We start from the raw sequence: 20,851 nt of genomic DNA, 5'->3' as shown, positions 1-20,851 counted from the left end.
CTTTATGTTTCTTTAAGACTGCAGGCAATGAAAATGCCTATACCTGTATGAATCACATTGTTTTGTTTCCCTTTAAATCCATCATTTAAACCTTGTTCCTGAAAGATGCACTTAAAAAAAAAAGACACATGATAGTACAACTCAGAAAAGGAACTATATTTGGCATCTTACAAAACAGTAGTCAATCTTCACCCTATTCTCCTGGTAAGTGTTACACAAATGGGAAGAATAAGAGTTATAATGGTTAAGAAATGTATCTTGAGTCATTTAACTGATCAATGAGGGAATTGGAAACTTCTTCCATTTCCCTACTTAGCATTCCTCTCTGGCAGGCAGCTCTAAGGACACCCCAAACCAATGAAATTCCAAGTAGATAAGAATATTCTTCTCAACCTTACCTCTTTATGCACCTTCCAACTGTCTACCGTCACATTGAAGAGAGCTTTGAGGGCCTCAATGGCACAGTCTGTCTCCTGAGGTGAGAGAGGAGGTCCATTACGGTCTATGGCCGATTCATATTCATCGGTCCACTTGATACTAAAGGCACTTTCCAAGATCTGGGTTAGCAGCGGTAGTCCTTGGAGCTCATAGCGCAATTGTGACCTGATGTCGGTGTGCAAAAGTGACAGGACGAAGAGCAAGCGCAAGTCAAAGCACTTAATGTCATTGATAAACTTTCGGTCCTTGCACTTTCTCAGGAGGTTACAGAGCTTTGCAGCAAGGTTAAGTTCCAGGCTGAGCTGCTGTGCCATCTGACTGTTGAACACTATGTTACAAAGACATTTTAATGACTCCACAATAACTGGGAACTCTGACACCTTCTCCAAAGAATCATCCGACTCATTTAGCTTGGCTAGTCGCAGCAGTATCTGCATATTTTCCTTAGTTGTTACAGGAACTAAAACCTTTTTGTCTCTGGAGAGAATGCGGAGAACTTCCAGGCAGGACACTTGACATGTTGTTGGGATGTCCTTTAAAAGGACTTTAAATATGCCTTCACAGAGTTTCTGAAAAACAAGAATGAGTATGAAAAAAATCATTATTTAGCGTAAGTGATTTAAAACAGAATGTTTCTCTATCAATGTATTTAATTGCAGTTCAAGATCTGGCTAGAAAAGGTTTTTACTTTTTTAAAGTCACACAATGTTAGAACTGAAAGAGACCTTATATTTGGTGTACTTCTTTTACTTTACAGATATGGAAATTGAGGGCCAGAAAGGTTAAGTTACTTGTATGGGGCCAGGGTGAATTAGTGGGGTAGCAACAGATAGAGTATAGGTTTCCTAATTTCCAGCCCAATATTCTTTCTATAAAATCACTTATTCTTTTTTTTTTTTTTTTTTGCAGTACGCGGGCCTCTCACTGTTGTGGCCTCTCCCATTGCGGAGCACAGGCTCCGGACACGCAGGCTCAGCGGCCATGGCTCACGGGCCCAGCCGCTCCGCGGCACGTGGGACCCTCCCGGACCGGGGCGCGAACCCGTGTCCCCTGCATCGGCAGGCGGACTCTCAACCACTGCGCCACCAGGGAAGCCCCGCTTATTCTCTTTTAAACTGACTAGTTTCAAATGTCTTACATGGCTTTGTTCTCAATGAATTTTTAACATCAGACTACACATACTATAAGGATAGAAGGTAATCATCTGAATCATAGCCGTTTCCCTCCTGGAAATAAAGATTAATGCCTTGAGAATTGGTTCACAATTGGCTACAAGTATAGGCTCTCATAAAAAGACTTAGAGAAGTCTGCATTTCTGCCCAGTTTCAGCGGTGCTATCTCTTCTGAGTAGTACTACTGCAGTAGTCCCATGTTTTCTAAACCTTACAACTCTCTTTAGCTAATGTGTAATAACATTTAATCATCAAATGACCCCAGAGATCTTTTGCTGACAACACTGATAAAAATTATTCCAAGTGTTGGGTTCTAAAGAAGGCTCAGCTAGCATATATGATGCCTTTGAGTCAACTGCAAAAAGGTGCCCCTCTCCAGGCTAACTGCAAAAAATGTTCCTACTGGGTGGACAAATTACAAAACAGCCCTCTTCCTCTGGGCAGCCCTGTGCCAGGACACATGGCTTGGGAAGCTCAGAGTGTGGGCAGGATCTTAAGCTTCCCTTTGTTCTCTTGGTGTAGGGCACAGATTACACAAATATATGCAGTAGTCCTGGTTCCAAATTTTGCTACCACTATCTCAGAAACAACTCTTTATTTGGACCCAAAGTGTACTCTAGGGCTTCCCTGGTGGCGCAGTGGTTGAGAGTCTGCCTGCCGATGCAGGGGACACGGGTTCGAGCCCTGGTCTGGGAGGATCCCACGTGCCGCGGAGCGGCTGGGCCCGTGGGCCACAATTGCTGAGCCTGCGCGTCTGGAGCCTGTGCTCCACGGTGGGAGAGGCCGCGGTAGTGAGAGGCCTGCGCACCGCAATGAAGAGTGGCCCCCGCTTGCCACGGCGGGAGAAAGCCCTCGCGCAGAAACAAAGACCCAACACAGCCATAAATAAATAAAGCAAACTGTCAACAAGTAAAAATAAACACTATTACAAAGTGTACTCTATCTTGAATTTTTTGAAAAATAGTTATTTCTGTCATTGCCAAATTTAAGAACCACTGATAATTCTCTCAAAATTCAATGTCCAGCTTTCTTCTCCATAAACTGCAGATCTGGGTCTCTGAAGCTCAAACCTTATATGTGCAGTAAGCAGGTATAACCATTCCACTGCTGACCATTTCTATACCTGTTACATTTTATAAAAATAACAGCAACAACAACTATGACCAATACAAGGTTTTACAAAGTTTCTGTTAATCTATCATCAGATTTTAACTTTTTTAAAAAGAGGCTATCTGTGGGTCAAGCATTATGATCTTGGAAGGAATCCTAGGCCATGTGCATCTTCTCAGTACATCTGAGTCAAACAGCTATGGAAATGTCAATTTTATTTTTTTATAAATTTATTTATTTTATTTGTTTATTTTTGGCTGCATTGGGTCTTTGTTGCTGTGCGCGGGCTTTCTCTAGGTGCGGTGAGCAGTGGCTACTCTTCATTGCGGTACACGGGCTTCTCATTGCGGTGGCTTCTCTTGTTGCAGAGCACGGGCTCTAGGCATGCAGGCTTCAGTAGTTGTGGCATGCAGGCTCAGTAGTTGTGGCACGCGGGCTCTAGAGTGCAGGCTCAGTAGTTGTGGTGCACGGGCTTATTTGCTCCACGGCATGTGGGATCTTCCTGAACCAGGGCTCAAACCCATGTCCCCTGCATTGGCAGGTGGATTCTTAACCACTGCGCCATCAGGGAAACCCGGAAATGTCCATTTTAAATGTACTATGCTCTCTAGATGGAGGTGGGAAGGAAATTAACCTAACAAGCTAAAAAAAAACCCTATCCCTGGGACTTCCCTGGTGGTCCAGTGGTTAAGACTCTGTGCTCCCAATGCAGGGGGCCTGGGTTCGATCCCTGGTCAGGCAACTAGATCTCGCAGGGCACAACTAAGACCTGGGGCAGCCAAAAAAAAAAAAAAAAAAAAAAAAGCCACTTTATCCTTTAACATACCCGATAACTGGAAGGGACTTCCATTTAATGTTTTAATATCATTGTTAAAGCATTTTTTTTCATGAATGCAGTTTTGGGGTGGAAGAAAGTATAATGTGCCTATTATTAAAAATATAAAAAGTGGGAAATTTTCTCCAATTTCAGATCTTTCACATCCAAGACAAAAAAAAAGTACCTTCTACATACTATTTCCTATGTGGTATATTCCTGGGTGGTGGAGTTAAATAACCTTTGCTCCCATACAATTTTACCCAAGAGGAAAATTATCTACATTCCTAGTTAAGAAATACATAATAAATATGATATTATAAAATGCTATATATGTGAATTTGGAGTTCTACATATCTAATAAAACACAGAAATCTTTTTTTTTTTTGCAGTACGCGGGCCTCTCACTGTTGTGGCCTCTCCCGTTTCGGAGCACAGGCTCCTGACGCGCAGGCTCAGCGGCCATGGCTCAAGGGCCCAGCCACTCTGCAGCATGTGGGATCTTCCCAGACTGGGGCACGAACCCGTGTCCCCTGCATCGGGAGGCGGACTCTCAACCACTGCGCCACCAGGGAAGCCCCTAAAACACAGAAATCTTTAGCTCTTTTCTTTCTAAACCAAAAACAAGAGCAACAATAAAATCCAAAAACAAAAAAAATATGTGGGTAATATGGCTTCTTTCTTCCTCCACTTTCAGACTCAAGAAAGAAAAAAAGCAAAATATGAATACAAACTGGCATAGCCAAGGCTATTAGCCAAATGGACCGTTAAACCCTGGGACATAAGAAGGCTACATAAAAGAAATTAGAGAGGCCTATAAAATTTATAGTTAAAAATTGCCTCATCTAAAGGCTTGCAGGAGATCAGCAACCGAGACTGTTTTAAGCACAGTTTTCAATCATAGTTGTTTTAAACTCATCATAGGTGATGTCATTTCTCATCACAGACTTGCCTCACATGACAACAGTTAGGTAGCTTTTTGCTGTAATGTCCCTTGAAAAGTAATACCACTTCTTGGACAATGACCCCTCCCTTTTTTGTATTACAACTTAAAAAAAAATCAGACATAAAAATATAACAAAGGAATAGTTAACAGACACACTCATCGCTGTACTCCATACGATCATTTCTATTCAGAGAATACTATAAAGAACAAAGAACAAATAAACCATGTACCACATCTGGATGAATCAGAAAGTTCTGCTTTGCGTAAGAACACCAAGCAAGAACACTGAAGAGGTAGCATTCTTTATGATTGCTCCATCTGTTGAGTGCATAAACGACTTCTATGTTTCAAAGGTGCTCCTGTTTCACCTTTATTTTGCCCTAATGTTATTTTCCTGTGCTATAACTTTTTTTCAGTTGATTTTACTCTTCCTAAAACATGCTCTGTTCTCTTCAAACACTTTCCATAGCCCTCTGTTGCCCACAGAATGCAGCTGAAATAAGCTCAGTGCCCCCTTTCCTACTGCTGTCTCCATCACACACATACCCTCCCTTCTCCTTTCTTTTCCAAGTGCTCCAAAGGGACTCCCAATCCCCTGACCATATGTCCTGAACCTTTCTCCTTCCATTCTCTCAGCATGGCCTACCCTGTCCCCATTTCCACCAGTCAGGACCCCACTCTTAGCTAAGGTTTAATTTGAGGACTAAGGGGTCTAGAAGACTCCCCAGCCATTCCCTCCTTTGCTTTCTTTCTATATAGCACTTAGTTCCAACTAGCACTTAGTTCCTTTTTACAGAGTGAGCTGTTGGGGCATCTCACTCCTTTTCCAGGCTCCTTGAGAACAGAGGCTATGTTTCATCTGTATCCCAGTGGCTGGCCCAGGTGTGCTACAGCTGTTTTTAAGTGCAAGATAACCACAAACTCCCAAAGATTACCAGCTTTAAAGTCTACCACCTGACTCTCCAACCCCTTCCAAAGAATAACTCCTTTGTATTCCATCACCAGCCACCTCTCACTATCAAGTCTTTTCTTCCTCATTTTGCAAGTACAATAAATCATCATTACATAACATTTTAAGTACAAACTGTTTTTATTTACTTTCAAAGTATTTATTTATACAAACTTGTTATCATTGTTCAACTGATATATTTTTAAATCTGAAACTATTTTGGTATCTTAGATAACCATGGAACACATAATTTTTTTTCCATTAGAATGGATGGAAATACCTTCTGAGTTAAAAACTTTTCCCTTAGAGGTAGGTTTTCAGGAATGAACTAGTCATAAAGCAAAGCTTATGTGTGCTTACAAAGTATAATTACTTCAGAGAGGCTGAGGAAAAGCCCTTTTAAAATGCTCGTTAGCTTAGGAGTCATGGCTATTTCCAAAAAGTTAGACTGCAAGACCCAGCAGCAGAGACTCAAGATTGAGATTCTCAATGTTAATACCAGGTATTGTCAAAAATTTTTGGTAGTTTGCTCTGGAATGGAAACCCTAGAGTATACTACAGTAATGGTTCTCAAACTTCAGCATGCATGATAATCACCTAAAGGATTACTTGTTGTTGTTGTTAATTTTATTGAAGTACAGTTGATTTACAGTGTTAATTTCTGCTGTACAGCAGAGTGATTCAGTTTTATATATATATATTTTTTTTTTCATATTCTCTTCCATTATGGTTTATCACAGGATACTGAACATAGGTCTCTGCGTCATACAACAGACCTTGTTGTTTATCCATCCTGTATATAATAGTTTGTCTGCTAATCTCAAGTTCTCAATCCTTCATTTGTGTCATATTTTAGATTTCACATATAAGTGATGTCATATGGTATTTGTCGTTCTCTTTCTGACTTACTTCACTTAGTATGATAATCTTTAGGTGAGGATTGTTGAAACACAGGTTGTTGTACTCACCTCCAGAGTTTCTGATTCAGTGGGTCTGGAGTGAGGCCAGAATTGGGACTTTTAACAAGTTCCCAGTTGATGCTGTCGCTGCTGGTTCAGGAGCCACACTCTGAGAACCACTAAACTACAACCAACAATGGACTGACATAACTTGGATGTTCGGGGCCAGGGGTTAACTGACAGTAGCTGACCATATAAGCACAGAAAAGTAGGCAGAGCTGAAAGCCATTAACACAAATACCTTAACTTCTCCTCAACTGTCCTAAAGATGTATAAGGGTGGCAGGAATAGGAATGGGATGTCATTATCTGGTCATATTACCTTTCTTAAATGTTAAAAATCACTAGAGGTGTGAAGTGTATTACTTAAGATCAGTGGTCCTGGGCCTAAAACTTGTTCAACTTACCATAGATTCTAGAACCAGAACAGTCTTGTGATTAAGACCAGGGGTTCTGGATTTAAATTTCTTGTGTTCAAAGGCTGGATCTTCTACTGTCTTCTAATGGTGTGACCTTGGCAAGTTACTGACTTCTCTGGGTCTCACCTACTTTAAGACTTAAATGACATCTCACATGTATAGTACTTACAACAGTGCCCAGAATGTGTTAAGTGCTCAGTACTGGTTATCACTTATATATTACTATAAGGTAAAAATCTCAAAGTCCTCAGTTTAGCATTTAAGATCCTCCACCCTGCTTTTTGAGTTTTCTCTTTCATATTATTCCCCGATCAAAGCCTCCTCTCTAGTTGTATTCCTTTCGAATTATCTCATATAGAGCTTTTTTGCTTTCTTACCATCTCCCCATCTACCTGCATGAGTCCTTCTCCCTCTTTGACTATTTAAGTTTTAACCATTCTACAAAGCTAAGCTTAAAATTAACTTTTGATATAAAGTTCTTCCTAACCACTTCAGCCCCCAACATTCTTCCCCTCCAAGGAACACCCAAACCAAAATTTGTAGCAATCATTGGTGCTTAGTACATTCTTCCTGTTTTCTTTTTATGAGTTTGCCTCAACTACTAAAAGCTCTCTGAAGGTGGAAAGCACATCTTTCTTTTATGAGAGAAGAAAATGTACTATAGTGGCTTCTCAATCAGAAAAACCTGGTTTTAATTCCCAGCTTCACCACTGTGTGATTCAGACATGTTATTTTACTTCTCTGAGTCTCACTTTCTCATTTGTAAAATGGGAATAATATCACTTACTTCTCAGAGGGCTGTTGTGAAATAGACTCTGGGACGTAATAAGCACTCTTTGAATTGTGACTATTATTGTTTTATTTCTTCATAATCCTTGTAGCCCTCAGCAGAGCAACTAGAACACAGTAAGCACCCAAAGTATAAACTGACTGCACTAAGAAGTTCCCTGAATTTAAAGCATTAGTAGAAGTCTATTAATGTTGTCTTGACACTTCTCCTTTCTAAGAAGGAAAGAGAGAAGTAGTAAAGGCTATTCTTGTGATTGTACTGGTAGGATGGTTTGCCCCATGGCATAAAATAGTCTTTTCATACAAGCAGCAGAAATTATTTGTCTTCATATAAAGTTCTTTTTTCTGAAGAGTTTAAATTACTTAAATATATATGTTCTTTAAAATGTAAAATGCATCAAACTACTGAAGAAAATAGAAAAAACATTCATAATTATACTACCTAGTATATTTTATGTGCAGCTGACAGAAGGATTTATCCTTAGTCAATCTATTTGAGTATCAGTAACATGCATATTACTTCAGCCTACACAGTCACAATCATCATGTGTATATAATCTTGTTTCCTGTCTTAAATTTAATTTTTAATGTAATTATAAGCATTTTCCACATTGCTATAGAGCCCTTATAAACATAATTTTAACTTGATGCAATATTAAATACGACTCCTGCTCTCAATAAGTCTTTAGCATGAAATACAGCAGAGTTCAGAAAAAGCAGTGGACTTAGCATCAGAACGGATGACTTCCTAATTTTAATAATTATAGTAATATTATTTGCTTATGTGCTTTATAGTTTACAAAAAGACTTTCATATATGTTCCTCAATCTAAGGAATGCTTACTGAACATTTACTATATGATTCTTTAAATGACTGCCTAAGGACACAACTAAGAAGTAGAAGGCCAGGACTCAATTGAGATCATCTGACTCCAGTGTGATTTCCACTGTAAGTCCATGATCATACTATAGCTGTCTCTCATTTGTTAACTGTGACCTTCAGCATGTCACTTTATTAGGTTTTCTTCTTCCTCTATAACATGCATTAAAACTCTTCAAGGAAATCTTCTTCCAGCTCCAGAATGGTAGGCTTTTCACTATGAATCTGTAAAACTAGGATTAGCTATGGCTTTAACTATGAAACAAGCAAAACATGCTATGATGTGTATGTGAGGATTCAAATGATCTATCATGATTTATATATTGTCCTAAAAGTATATAATTGATGTATAGAAATAGTATTGATTTCTAAAAATATTTTTAAAAAGAGAAAAGTTGTATTTGTTGTGTTTTTTTCCCGAATTTTATTGACTTGAGTCCTCTCGTCCTTCTTCTTGATGAGTCTGGCTAATGGTTTATCAATTTTGTTTATCTTCTCAAAGAACCAGCTTTTAGTTTTATTGATCTTTGCTATTGTTTTCATTGTTTCTATTTCATTTATTTCTGCTCTGATCTATATGATTTCTTTCCTTCTGCTAACTTTGGGTTTCGTTTGTTCTTCTTTCTCTAGTTCCTTTAGGTAGAAGGTTAGATTATTTATTTGAGATTTTTCTTGTTTTTTGAGGTAGGCTTGTATAGCTATAAACTTCCCTCTTAGAACTGCTTTTGCTGCATCCCATAGGTTTTGGATTGTCGTGTTTTCATTGTCATTTGTCTCTAGATATTTTGTGATTTCCTCTTTGATTTCTTCAGCGATCTCTTGGTTATTTAGTAATGTAGTGTTTAGCCTCCATGAGTTTGAGTTTTTTACGTTTTTTCCCCTGTAATTCATTTCTAACCTCATAGCTTTGTAGTCAGAAAAGATGCTTGATATGATTTCAATTTTCTTAACTTTACCGAGGCTTGATTTGTGACCCAAGATGTGATCTATCCTGGAGAATGTTCCGTGCGCACTTGAGAAGAAAGTGTAATCTGACGTTTTTGGATGGAATGTCCTATAAATATCAGTTAAATCTATCTGGTCTATTGTGTCATTTAAAGCATCTGTTTCCTTATTTATTTTCATTTTGGATGATCTGTCCATTGGTGTAAGTGAGGTGTTAAAGTCCCCCACTATTACTGTGTTACTGTCGATTTCCTCTTTTACAGCTGTTAGCAGTTGCCTTCCGTATTGAGGTGTTCCTATGTTGGGTGCATATATATTTATAATTTTACATCTTCTTCTTGGATTGATCCCTTGATCATTATGTAGTGTCCTTCCTTGTCTCTTGTAACATTCTTTATTTTATTTTATTTTATTTTTTTTAATTTTTTTTGCGGTACGCAGGCCTCTCACTGTTGTGGCCTCTCCCATTGCGGAGCACAGGCTCCGGATGCGCAGGCTCAGTGGCCATGGCTCACGGGCCCGGCCGCACTGCAGCATATGGGATCTTCCCAGAACAGGCCACGAACCCGCATCCCCTGCATCAGCAGGCAGACTCTCAACCACTGCGCCACCAGGGAAGCCCAACATTCTTTATTTTAAAGTCTATTTTATCTGATATGAGTATTGTGACTCCAGCTTTCTTTTGATTTCCATTTGCATGGAATATTTTTTTCCATCCCCTCACTTTCAGTCTGTATGTGTCCCTAGGTCTGAAGTGGGTCTCTTGTAGACAGCATATATATGGGTCTTGTCTTTGTACCCATTCAGCAAGCCTGTGTCTTTTGGTTGGAGCATTTAATCCATTCACGTTTAAGGTAATTATCGATATGTATGTTCCTATTACCATTCTCTTTTTTTTTTTTTTTTTGCAGTACGCGGGCCTCTCACTGTTGTGGTCTGTCCCGTCGCGGAGCACAGGCTCCAGACGCACAGGCTCAGTGGCCATGGCTCACGGGCCCAGCCGCTCCGCGGCATATGGGATCTTCCCGGAATGGGGCAAGAAAGCATGTCCCCTGCATCGGCAGGCAGACTCTCAACCAATGCGCCACCAGGGAAACACCCATTACCATTTTCTTAATTGTTTTGGGTTTGTTTTTGTAGGCCCTTTTCTTCTCTTGTGTTTCCCACTTAGAGAAGTTCCTTCAGCATCTGTTGTAGAAGCTGGTTTGGTGGTGCTGAATTATCTTAGCTTCTGCTTGTCTGTAATGCTTTTGATTTCTCCATCGAATCTGAATGAGATCCTTGCTGGGTAGAGTAATCTTGGGTGTAGGTTCTTCCCTTTTATCACTTTAAGTATATCATGCCACTCCCTTCTGATTTGTAGAGTTTCTGCTGAGAAATCAGCTGTTAACCTTATGGGAGTTCCCTTGTATGTTATTTGTTGTTTTTCCCTTGCTGCTTTCAATAATTTTTCTTTGTCTTTAATTTTTGTCAGTTTGATTACTATGCGTCATGGCGTGTTTCTCCTTGGGTTTATCCTGTATGGGACTTGCTGCGCTTCCTGGACTTGGGTGGCTATTTCCTTTCCCATATTAGGGAAGTTTTCGACTATAATCTCTTCAAATATTTTTTCGGGTCCATTCTCTCTCTCTTCTCCTTCTGGGACCCCTATAATGCAAATGTTGTTGCATTTAATGTTGTCCCAGAGGTCTCTTAGGCTGTCTTCATTTCTTTTCATTCTTTTTTCTTTATTCTGTTCTGCAGCAGTGAATTCCACCATTCTGTCTTCCAGGTCACTTATCCGTCCTTCTGCCTCAATTTTTCTGCTATTGATTCCTTCTAGTGTATTTTTCATTTCAGTTATTGTATTGTTCATCTCTGTTTGTTTGTTCTTTAATTCTTCTAGGTCTCTGTTAAACTTTTCTTGCATCTTCTTGATCTCTGCCTCCATTGTTTTTCCGAGGTCCTGGATCATCTTCACTCTCATTATTCTGAATTCTTTTTCTGGAAGGTTGCCTATCTCCACTTCATTTAGTCATTTTTCTGGGGTTTTATCTTGTTCCTTCATGTGGTATATAGCCCTCTCTCTGCCTTTTCATCCTGTCTACCTTTCTGTGAATGTGGTTTTTGTTCCACAGGCTGCAGGATTGTAGTTCTCCTTGCTTCTGCTGTCTGCCCTCTGGTGGATGAGGCTATCTAACAGGCTTGTGCAGGTTTCCTCGAAAGCCAAGTTTTACATACAAAGAAAATGTCTTTGCTTATAATACAGACATAGTTAGTCTACTGTACTCTGGCAACCAAAAGAGGTAGTTAGAAAACACCTTTAAAAATTAATTAATTAATTAATTTTTGGCTGTGTTGGGTCTTCATTGCTGTGTGTGGGCTTTCTCTAGTTGTGGCCAGCAGGGGCTACTCTTCGTTGTGGTGTGTGGGCTTCTCATTGCGGTGGCTTCTCTTGTTGCGGAGCTCGGGCTCTAGGTGCACAGGCTCCAGTAGTTGTCGCGTACGGGCTTAGCTGCTCCGCAGCCTGTGGGATCTTCCCGGACCAGGGCTTAAACCTGTGCCCCCTGAATTGGCAGGCAGATCCTTAACCACTGTGCCACCAGGGAAGTTCCCAGAAAACCCTTTTGAGACGAGTACTACTGAAAAGTATCTGCCGATTGGTGCCAGTTCACAAACTGTTTGTTCCCAGACCACGCTGAGATAGGTTCGTAAGTTGAGATAGGTGTAAAAAGTTGAAAGTATGTATTCAGAAACCTTTATAGTGATTTGACTTTGCTATGACATCCAAGGATGTGATTATTTCTTTAATGATTCATTTTCATTGTATTTTTAAAAGTACTGGTCTACCACAAATTAGGGAAAAATTAACAAACAAAAAACTTGGTCCTTCATCACAAATAATGTGAGAAGCACTGTTCTAGCGAATGCATTTTATCCTGTATAAGTTTTCTTCTAGTATATAATCAAGGCAGAAAAACTAAGATCCCAGACTAATGAGGAAATAATATAAAGCCTCATAAATATACTTCCTAAGAGTTTAATTGCCAGGCTTTGTGGTGAAAAGTGATAGATGTCCATCAAAATCCATTCTCCCTTTCTTAAATAGTAACAGAACTGTGGCAAGTCTCACGGCTGCCTAGCTACAGCACGCTCCTCAGCTCTTCTTCATGGCCATAGGACTGAGCTCTTGCCAGAATGTGTGTGGACACATTGTATGCCCTTTTCAGGTTTGTGTCATTAAGACAGCGGGCATGCCTTCTCCCTTTTCTTGTCCCCTTCTGCAGCCCAGAACCTGGAAGTGGCAGCCCCAATATAGGCTAGAACAACGCTCAATGGCAAAGCATGACTTGACAAACTTATAAAGAAACTGGGTCACTGAATAAACACATGGAGCAGAGCTGCTCATCTGCATGGTTGACCACCTCAGGACTGTTACTTGGAAAGGTAATAAACACCTCTAGTCCTTAAACCACTTCTTTCTTGGGGTCCCTTTGTTGCAACAACTTAGCTTTAAATTTAAATAAGAATGCACCTTTGAAATACCATGCTCCATCGATGCCCCATCCAGAACCTCTTATACCATCATTCCATAAGTAACAGAAATTATATTTTGCCTTAATGATTAAGCAGCTACTCTCTATATCTAATACCAAGAGTTAGACCAACGTGGCCTGGTCGTGCCAAGTTGTTTGTTTGCTCATTGTTCAGTTGTTCATCTATTCACTCATTAAGAACTCACCAAGTGTCTATTTAATAAAGCCAAGATAAAATGGGTATGATAGTATCTACTTCATAGGATTGTTGAGGGAATTAAATGAGATAATGTGTATGTGCTACCTTAGAATAAAATAAATACTAAATAAATTTATGTGCACATACATTGTAACTACAGTGTAGGTGCTATATATATAGTGTTACCATACACTTTAGTAAGAGGCTACATGGTATACTAGAGAATATGAGTTGCCAAGTTAGACAGACTTCACTTTGCTACTTATTACCTGTGAGATCTGGGCAAGTTATTTGTTTTTTTCTGAGCATAAGGTTTGTTACGTGTGAAATGGGATAATACCATATGTGTTACAGTGTTGTTTATTAAATGAGAGGATGGTACACAGTAACAGGCAAAATTGTACACTTCTAAGAACAAGACCTCTAATTAAACATCTCAGCCAATAGCTGTATCTTGAAAGAGGCTTGTTTTCGGATTGAAATAATAAGCCTACATGTACATTTGACATCTAGTTTTCTCTCCAACAACAGTGCTTACCAAAAGGATTTAATGTACAGAGGTTTTCAAAAATCTTTATTATTAGTTGGTGAAGTTCAGGTAAAGATTCATAAATTAACTTAGAATAAAAATGGGCCAATGACTAGGAACTTCCCTGGTGGCCCAATGGTAAAGAATCCACCTTCCAGTGTAAGGGACGCAGCAGGTTCAATCCTTGATTAGGGAACTAAGATCCCACATGCCACGGGGCAACTAAGCCCACATGCCACAACTACTGAGCTCATGTGCCTCAACAAAGAGAGCCCGTGCGCCGCAAACTACAGAGCCCACACTCTCTGGACCCTGTGTGTCACAACTACAGAGCCCACGCGCCCTGGAGCCCACACACCACAACTAGAGAGAAGCTCGCACGCCTCAATGAAGACCCTGCGTGCCACAAGTAAGACCTGAGCCGCAACTAAGACCCGTTGCAGCCAAAAAAAAAAAAAAAAAGGGCCAATGACTGAACAACCAAATAAAAAATGAAACAACAGTGAACAGAGAAAGTGAACAGTGCAAAAGACAAGGACTAAACTAATGTCTGTTTTACTTATAAGAAACAGGAAAATGCAATAACTTTCTAGTTCAAGTTGGAAAGAGGGGCAGAGTACACACATAGCACAGGCAGTGAGTTCAACTTGGCAGTAACCCTACCATAACTACAGGCCAGAAAAGAGTCAAGGAGCCAAAAAAAAAGGAGTGTAATTTCCAGAACCAGAATATTAAGAGTTATAAAGGGATGTAATAACTACTTAATATCAACAAACACGAGCAGTGCAAAGGTTCTACTAAAAACATGGGGTTTGTGAGAGAATAAGTCTGGGAAACTTGTAAGACTTATTAAAATATTAAAGATTCTCAGATGAACTATGAAAAAGAAACTTGGTTAACTTTTAAAAGCTGATATTTCCTTTATTTATTTGAATCCTTCCAGAAAACAATACCTAATAACATACACAGCATTAGGGGATATTTATTTTATAGATATGAAAACTGACTACCATGGAGGCTAAATGATTTTCTTAAGGTAGCACTGAAAGCTACAATTGGAAAGGGGACTAAGATTATTATTCGACTCCCAGTCCTACTCTCTTTTCATTGTACTGATATCTGGTGATGAAATAAATAAAAAACGAGTGCTCCAACATTCAAAGCAATTCTGGGATAAGCTAGGTCTGTGAAAGGAATTACTGAGGACTGATTTTTTTCTCCTTAAATAAACAGACTTAAGTCCTTAAACATGGTTCTACTTCTACTTCTTCTTCTTATTATTTAATGTTTCTGTTCTTCTATTGTAGTGGGAGTGAAATACCTATCCTTACAGTCTACCACTTTCTCTTTAGTAAGAATGGATTCTCCATCCCACCCCCACTTTGTTGTCCATTATGTCTACAATGTTAGCCACATGCTCGATTTATGCTCTCACTGCAATCAACCAGTGCTCCTATAGTGATGGGATAAGGACCCTGCTCTTAAAATAGGCACATCCGGGAGATATGGCACAGTGCCAGGGATACTTAAAGTCACAGGACAATCCTTGTGCATCCTCTTTAACCACTGCTTTACGGAAAGATTTATCAAAGGTGGGGGTGGGGAAGTTTCTACATAAAAATAAACAAATGTGTTAAAACTCACAATACAAAAAATCACATGAATTTTTAAGATAAAAATTCAAATGTGAAAGCAATTTTACAGTTAAGGCAGGATCCTTTGAATGATGCCTCCCTGGCTTCTCAAGGTTATGCCTACATTCTTCTCTGATGGATGTCACTGGATATATAGTCCACATGGATCTAATTTTAGTTCTTAACTGGAGCTGAAGGTCAACCACCTAAATCTGATAGTTCTAAACTTTTGCCCTCTGCGTACAGCCATATTGAGTGTGTGTGTGCACACGTGCACACTCACACAAGACAGAAAAAGACAGAGGTATTAAATTCTAAAATAAGCTTACTATACTCAACAGTTAGAACAATACTGTGAGTTCCAGAAGACAGACCTATCAAAAAAATTGTATTTTACAAAAACATTAAACAATTAATGACTTACTGCCAGGATCTACAATGTGCTTTTAAGAAAGGTTAGAGAGGATTCTGGAGGTCAAATTTAGAATTTTTTTATAAAAATCTAATGATGAGATTTTCAAAATGAATATTCACGCAGCTGGTTTCATTTATATTTAGTTTAATATTATATCTATACACTTTGGGGTTTTTATTCCTACTTGTAGTATGGGAAGCAACAGTAATTGTCCCTTTTTATTTAATGAATACTGTCCTTGTGAATGGGGTTTTATCTCACTTCCTAAATTTCACCTTTAGCTCCCCTTCTTGCACATGTACATTTTTTTCAGTAATACAATCCTTCTGGCTATGTTCTATATCATGGTGATCCTGCCAAAAGACTGAAAAGAGAGTTCAGAGTAACAACAATTATGTAAGTTTGGCTCAAGTTTCTTTGCTAATTAGCAATCCTGAGAAAGACATGATGCATCATCAAGAGTTCATTAACAGATGGAAAAGACAGCTTAGGTGTAAATGAAAACTTAAAAACCAATCAGCTACCCTTCCTTTCTTGACTGAGGGCAAAAATGGGCATGTCAAAACTTTTAATTTCTCTTCAAACATAGTACCAGCCAAATCTGCTTCTCTTACTACTTAAGCAGGAGTCTTTATTTTCAGAAAGCCCTCTTCTCCACTACCTATGCAAAACATATATTAAGTTAATCCTGACAAATACAGACGTATTATCATTTCTTGCATTTTAATTAGCCAAATGAGAGAAATTATCTCATTTAATTTCACTGAGTTCTTAGTCAAGTTATAGTTTTTTCTTAACTCTATTAATTTTACTTTATATATATATATATTTTTTAACATCTTTATTGGAGTATGACTGCTTTACAATGGTGTGTTAGTTTCTGATCTATCACAAAGTAAAACAGCTATACGTATACATATATCCTCATATCCCCTCCCTCTTGCATCTCCCACCCACCCTCCCTAAACCACCACTCTAGGGGGTCACAAAGCACTGAGCTGATCTCCCTGTGCTATGCAGCTGCTTCCCACTAGCTATCTACTTTACATTTGGTAGTGTATATGTGTCCACACCACTCTCTCACTTCGTCCCAGCTTACCCTTCCCCCTCGCCGTGTCCTCAGGTCCATTCTCTACGTCTGCGTCATTATTCCTGTCCTGCCCCTAGGTTCCTCAGAAACTTTTTTTTTTTTAGATTCCATATATATGTGTTAGCATACAGTATTTGTTTTTCTCATTCTGACTTACTTCACTCTGTATGACGGTCTCTAGGTCCATCCACCTCACTACAAGTAACTCAATTTCATTTCTTTTTATGGCTGAGTAATATTCCATTGTATATATGGGCCACACGTTCTTTATCCATTCATCTGTCGATGGACACGTAGGTTGCTTCCATGTCCTGGCTATTGTAAATAGTGCTGCAATGAACATTGTGGTACATGACTCTTTTTGAATTATGGTTTTCTCAGGGTATATGCCCAGCAGTAGGATTGCTGGGTCATATGGTAGTTCTATTTTCAGTTTTTTAGGGAACCTCCATACTGTTCTCCATAGTGGCTGTATCAATTTACATTCCCACCAACAGTGCGAGAGGGTTCCCTTTTCTCCACACCCTCTCCAGCATTTATTGATTGTAGACTTTTTGATGATGGCCATTCTGACTGGTTTGAGATGATACCTCATTATAGTTTTGCATTTCTCTAATGATTAGTGATGCTGAGCATCCTTTCATGTGTTTGTTGGCAATCTGTATATCTTCTTTGGAGAAATGTCTATTTAGGTCTTCTGCCCATTTTTGGATTGGGTTGTTAGTTTCCTTGATATTGCGCTGCATGAGCTGCTTGTAAATTTTGGAGATTAATCCTTTGTCAGTTGCTTCGTTTGCAAATATTTTCTCCCATTCTGAGGGTTGTCTTTTCATCTTGTCTATGGTTTCCTTTGCTGTGCAAAAGCTTTTACATTTCATTAGTTCCCATTTGTTTATTTTTGTTTTTATTTCCATTTCTCTAGGAGATGGGTCAAAAAAGATCTTGCTGTGATTTATGACAGAGTGTTCTGCCTATGTTTTTCTCTAAGAGTTTTATAGTGTCCGGCCTTACATTTAGGTCTTTAATCCATTTGGAGTTTATTTTTGTGTATGGTGCTAGGGAGTGTTCTAATTTCATTCTTTTACATGCAGCTGTCCAGTTTTCCCAGCACCACTTATTGAAGAGGCTGTCTTTTCTCCACTGTATATTCTTGCCTCCTTTATAAAAGATAGTGACCATATGTGCGTGGGTTTATCTCTGGGCTTTCTATCCTGTTCCATTGATCTATATTTGTTTTTCTGCCAGTACCATAACTGTCTTGATAACTGTAGCTTTGCAGTATAGTCTGAAGTCAGGGAGCCTGATTCCTCCAGCTCCATTTTTCCTTTTCAAGATTGCTTCGGCTATTCGGGGTCTTTTGTGTTTCCATACAAATTGTGAAATTTTTTGTTCTAGTTCTCTGAAAAATGCCATTGGTATTTTGATAGGGATTGCACTGAATCTGTAGATTGTTGGGTAGTATAGTCATTTTCACACTGTTGATTCTTCCAATCTAAGAACATTGTATATGGCTCCATCTGTTTGTATCATCTTGAATTTCTTTCATCAGTGTCTTATAGTTTCCTGCATACAGGTCTTTTGTCTCCTTAGGTAGGTTTATTCCTAGGTATCTTATTCTTTTTGTTGCAATGGTAAATGGGAGTGTTTCCTTAATTTCTCTTTCAGATTTTTCATCATTAGTGTATAGGAATGCCAGAGATTTCTGTGCATTAATTTTGTATCCTGCTACTTTACCAGATTCATTGATTACCTCTAGTAGTTTTCTGGTGGTATCTTTAGGATCCTCTATGTATAGTATCATGTCCTCTGCAAACAGTGACAGCTTTACTTCTTCTTTTCCGATTTGGATACCTTTTATTCCTTTTTCTTCTCTGATTGCTGTGGCTAAAACTTCCAAAACTATGTTGAATAAGAGTGGTGAGAGTGGGCAACCTTGTCTTTTTCCTGATCTTAGTGGAAATGGTTTCAGTTTTTCACCATTGAAAACGATGTGGGCTGGTGTTTGTCATATATGGCCTTTATTATGTAGAGGTAAGTTCCCTCTATGCCTACTTCCTGGAGGGTTTTTATCATAAATGGGTGTTGAATTTTGTCAAAAGCTTTTTTTGCATCTATTGAGATGATCATATGGTTTTTCTCCTTCAATTTGTTAATATGGTTTATCACACTGACTGATTTGCGTATACTGAAGAATACTTGCATTCTTGGGATAAACCCCACTTGATCATGGTGTATGATCCTTTTAATGTGCTGCTGGATTCTGTTTGCTGGTATTTTGTTGAGGATTTTTGTATCTATGTTCATCAGTGATATTGGCCTGTAGTCTTCTTTCTTTGTGACATCTTTGGCATACCAATACCAAAGATGGTATATATATATACCATCTTTGGTATATATATTGGTATATATACCATATATATTGGTATATATACCAATACCAATACCAGATGGTGGTACTGGTATGGTGATGGTGGCCTCATAGAATGAATTTGGGAGTCTTCCTCCCTCTGTGATATTTTGGAAGAGTTTGAGAAGGATAGCTGTTAGCCCTTCTCTAAATATTTGATAGAATTCACCTGTGAAGCCATCTGGTCCTGAGCTTTTGTTTGTTGGAAGATTTTTAATCACAGTTTCAATTTCAGTGCTTGTGATTATTGGTCTGTTTATATTTTCTATTTCTTCCTGGTTCAATCTTGGAAGGTTGTGCTTTTCTAAGAATGTGTCCATTTCTTCCAGGTTGTCCATTTTATTGACATATAGTTGCTTGTAATAATCTCTCATGATCCTTTGTATTTCTGCATTGTCAGTTGTTACTTCTCCTTTTTCATTTCTAATTCAGTTGATTTGAGTCTTCTCCCTTTTTTTCTGGATGAATCTGGCTAACAGTTTATCAATTTTGGTTATGTTCTCAAAGAGCCAGCTTTTAGTTTTATTGATCTTTGCTATCATTTCCTTCATTTCTTGTTCATTTATTTCTGATCTGATCTGTATGATTTCTTTCCTTTTGCTAACTTTGGGGGTTTTTTGTTCTTCTTTCTCTAATTGCTTTAGGTGTATGGTTAGGTTGTTTGAGATGTTTCTCATTCATTCATTCATTCATTCATTCATTTATTTATTTATGGCTGTGTTGGGTCTTCATTGCTCCGTGCGGGCTTTTTCTAGTTGTGAGGAGCGGGAGGTACTCTTTGTTGTGGTGCACGAGCTTCTCATTGTGGTGGCTTCTCTTGTTGTGAAGTACAGACTCTAAGTGCAAGGGCTTCAGTACTTGTGGCTTGCGGGCACTAGACAGCAGGCTCAGTAGTTGTGGCACACAGGCTTATCAGTTGCTCCGCAGCATGTGGGGTCTTCCCGGACCAGGGCTCGAACCCATGTCCCCTGAATTGGCAGGCGGATTCTTAACCACTGCGCAACCAGGGAAGTCCTGTTTCTTGTTTCTTGAGGTAGGAGTGTATTGCTATAAACTTCCCTCTTAGAACTGTTTTTGCTGCATCCCATAGGATTTGGGTCATCGTGTATTCACTGTCATTTGTTTCTAGGTATTTTTTGATTTCCTCTGATTTCTTCAGTGATCTCTTGGTTATTCAGCAGTGTATTGTTTACTCTCCATGTGTTTGTATTTTTTATGGATCTTTTTTTCCTGTAATTGGTATCTAGTCTCATAGCTTTGTGGTTGGAAAAGATATGATCTATCCGGAGAATGTTCCATGAGCAATTGAGAAGAAAGTGTATTCTGCTGTTTTTGGATGGAATGTCCTATAAATATAATTAAGTCCATTTTGTTTAATGTATCATTTTAAGCTTGTGTTTCCTTATTTATTTTCATTTTAGATGATCTGTCCATTGGTGAAAGTGGGGTGCTAAAGTCCCCTACTATTACTGAGTTACTGTCAATTTCCCCTTTTATGGCTGTTAGCATTTGCGTTATGTATTGAGGTGCTCCTATGTTGGGTGCATAAATACTTACAATTGTTATATCTTCTTCTTGGATTGATCCCTTGATCATTATGTAGTGTCCTTCTTTGTCTCTTGTAATAGTCTTTATTTTAAAGT

General features: G+C 38.9%; 1 protein-coding gene across 8 annotated transcripts in view; it reads right to left on the bottom strand.

Moving 5' to 3' along the window:
• RIC8B (RIC8 guanine nucleotide exchange factor B) overlaps positions 1 to 20,851 on the bottom strand; it is a 121,192-nt gene that overhangs the window by 77,501 nt on the left and 22,840 nt on the right. For all 8 annotated transcript variants that reach the window (XR_014295365.1, XR_014295366.1, XR_014295367.1 and 5 more), the window contains exon 3: positions 399 to 1,007. Coding sequence is in view for 3 of the 8 variants with exons in the window: in XM_082636575.1 (XP_082492701.1) it covers positions 399 to 1,007 (609 nt within the window). In the remaining 5 variants the exon portion in view is untranslated. The remainder of the gene's footprint in view (positions 1 to 398; positions 1,008 to 20,851) is intronic.

The sequence above is a fragment of the Mesoplodon mirus genome, assembly GCF_964341445.2.
Source record: "Mesoplodon mirus genome assembly, chromosome: 11".
NCBI lineage: Eukaryota > Metazoa > Chordata > Mammalia > Artiodactyla > Ziphiidae > Mesoplodon > Mesoplodon mirus.
The sequence above is the reverse complement of the archived record's forward strand: the minus strand, read 5'-3'. Positions and strand labels throughout refer to the sequence as shown.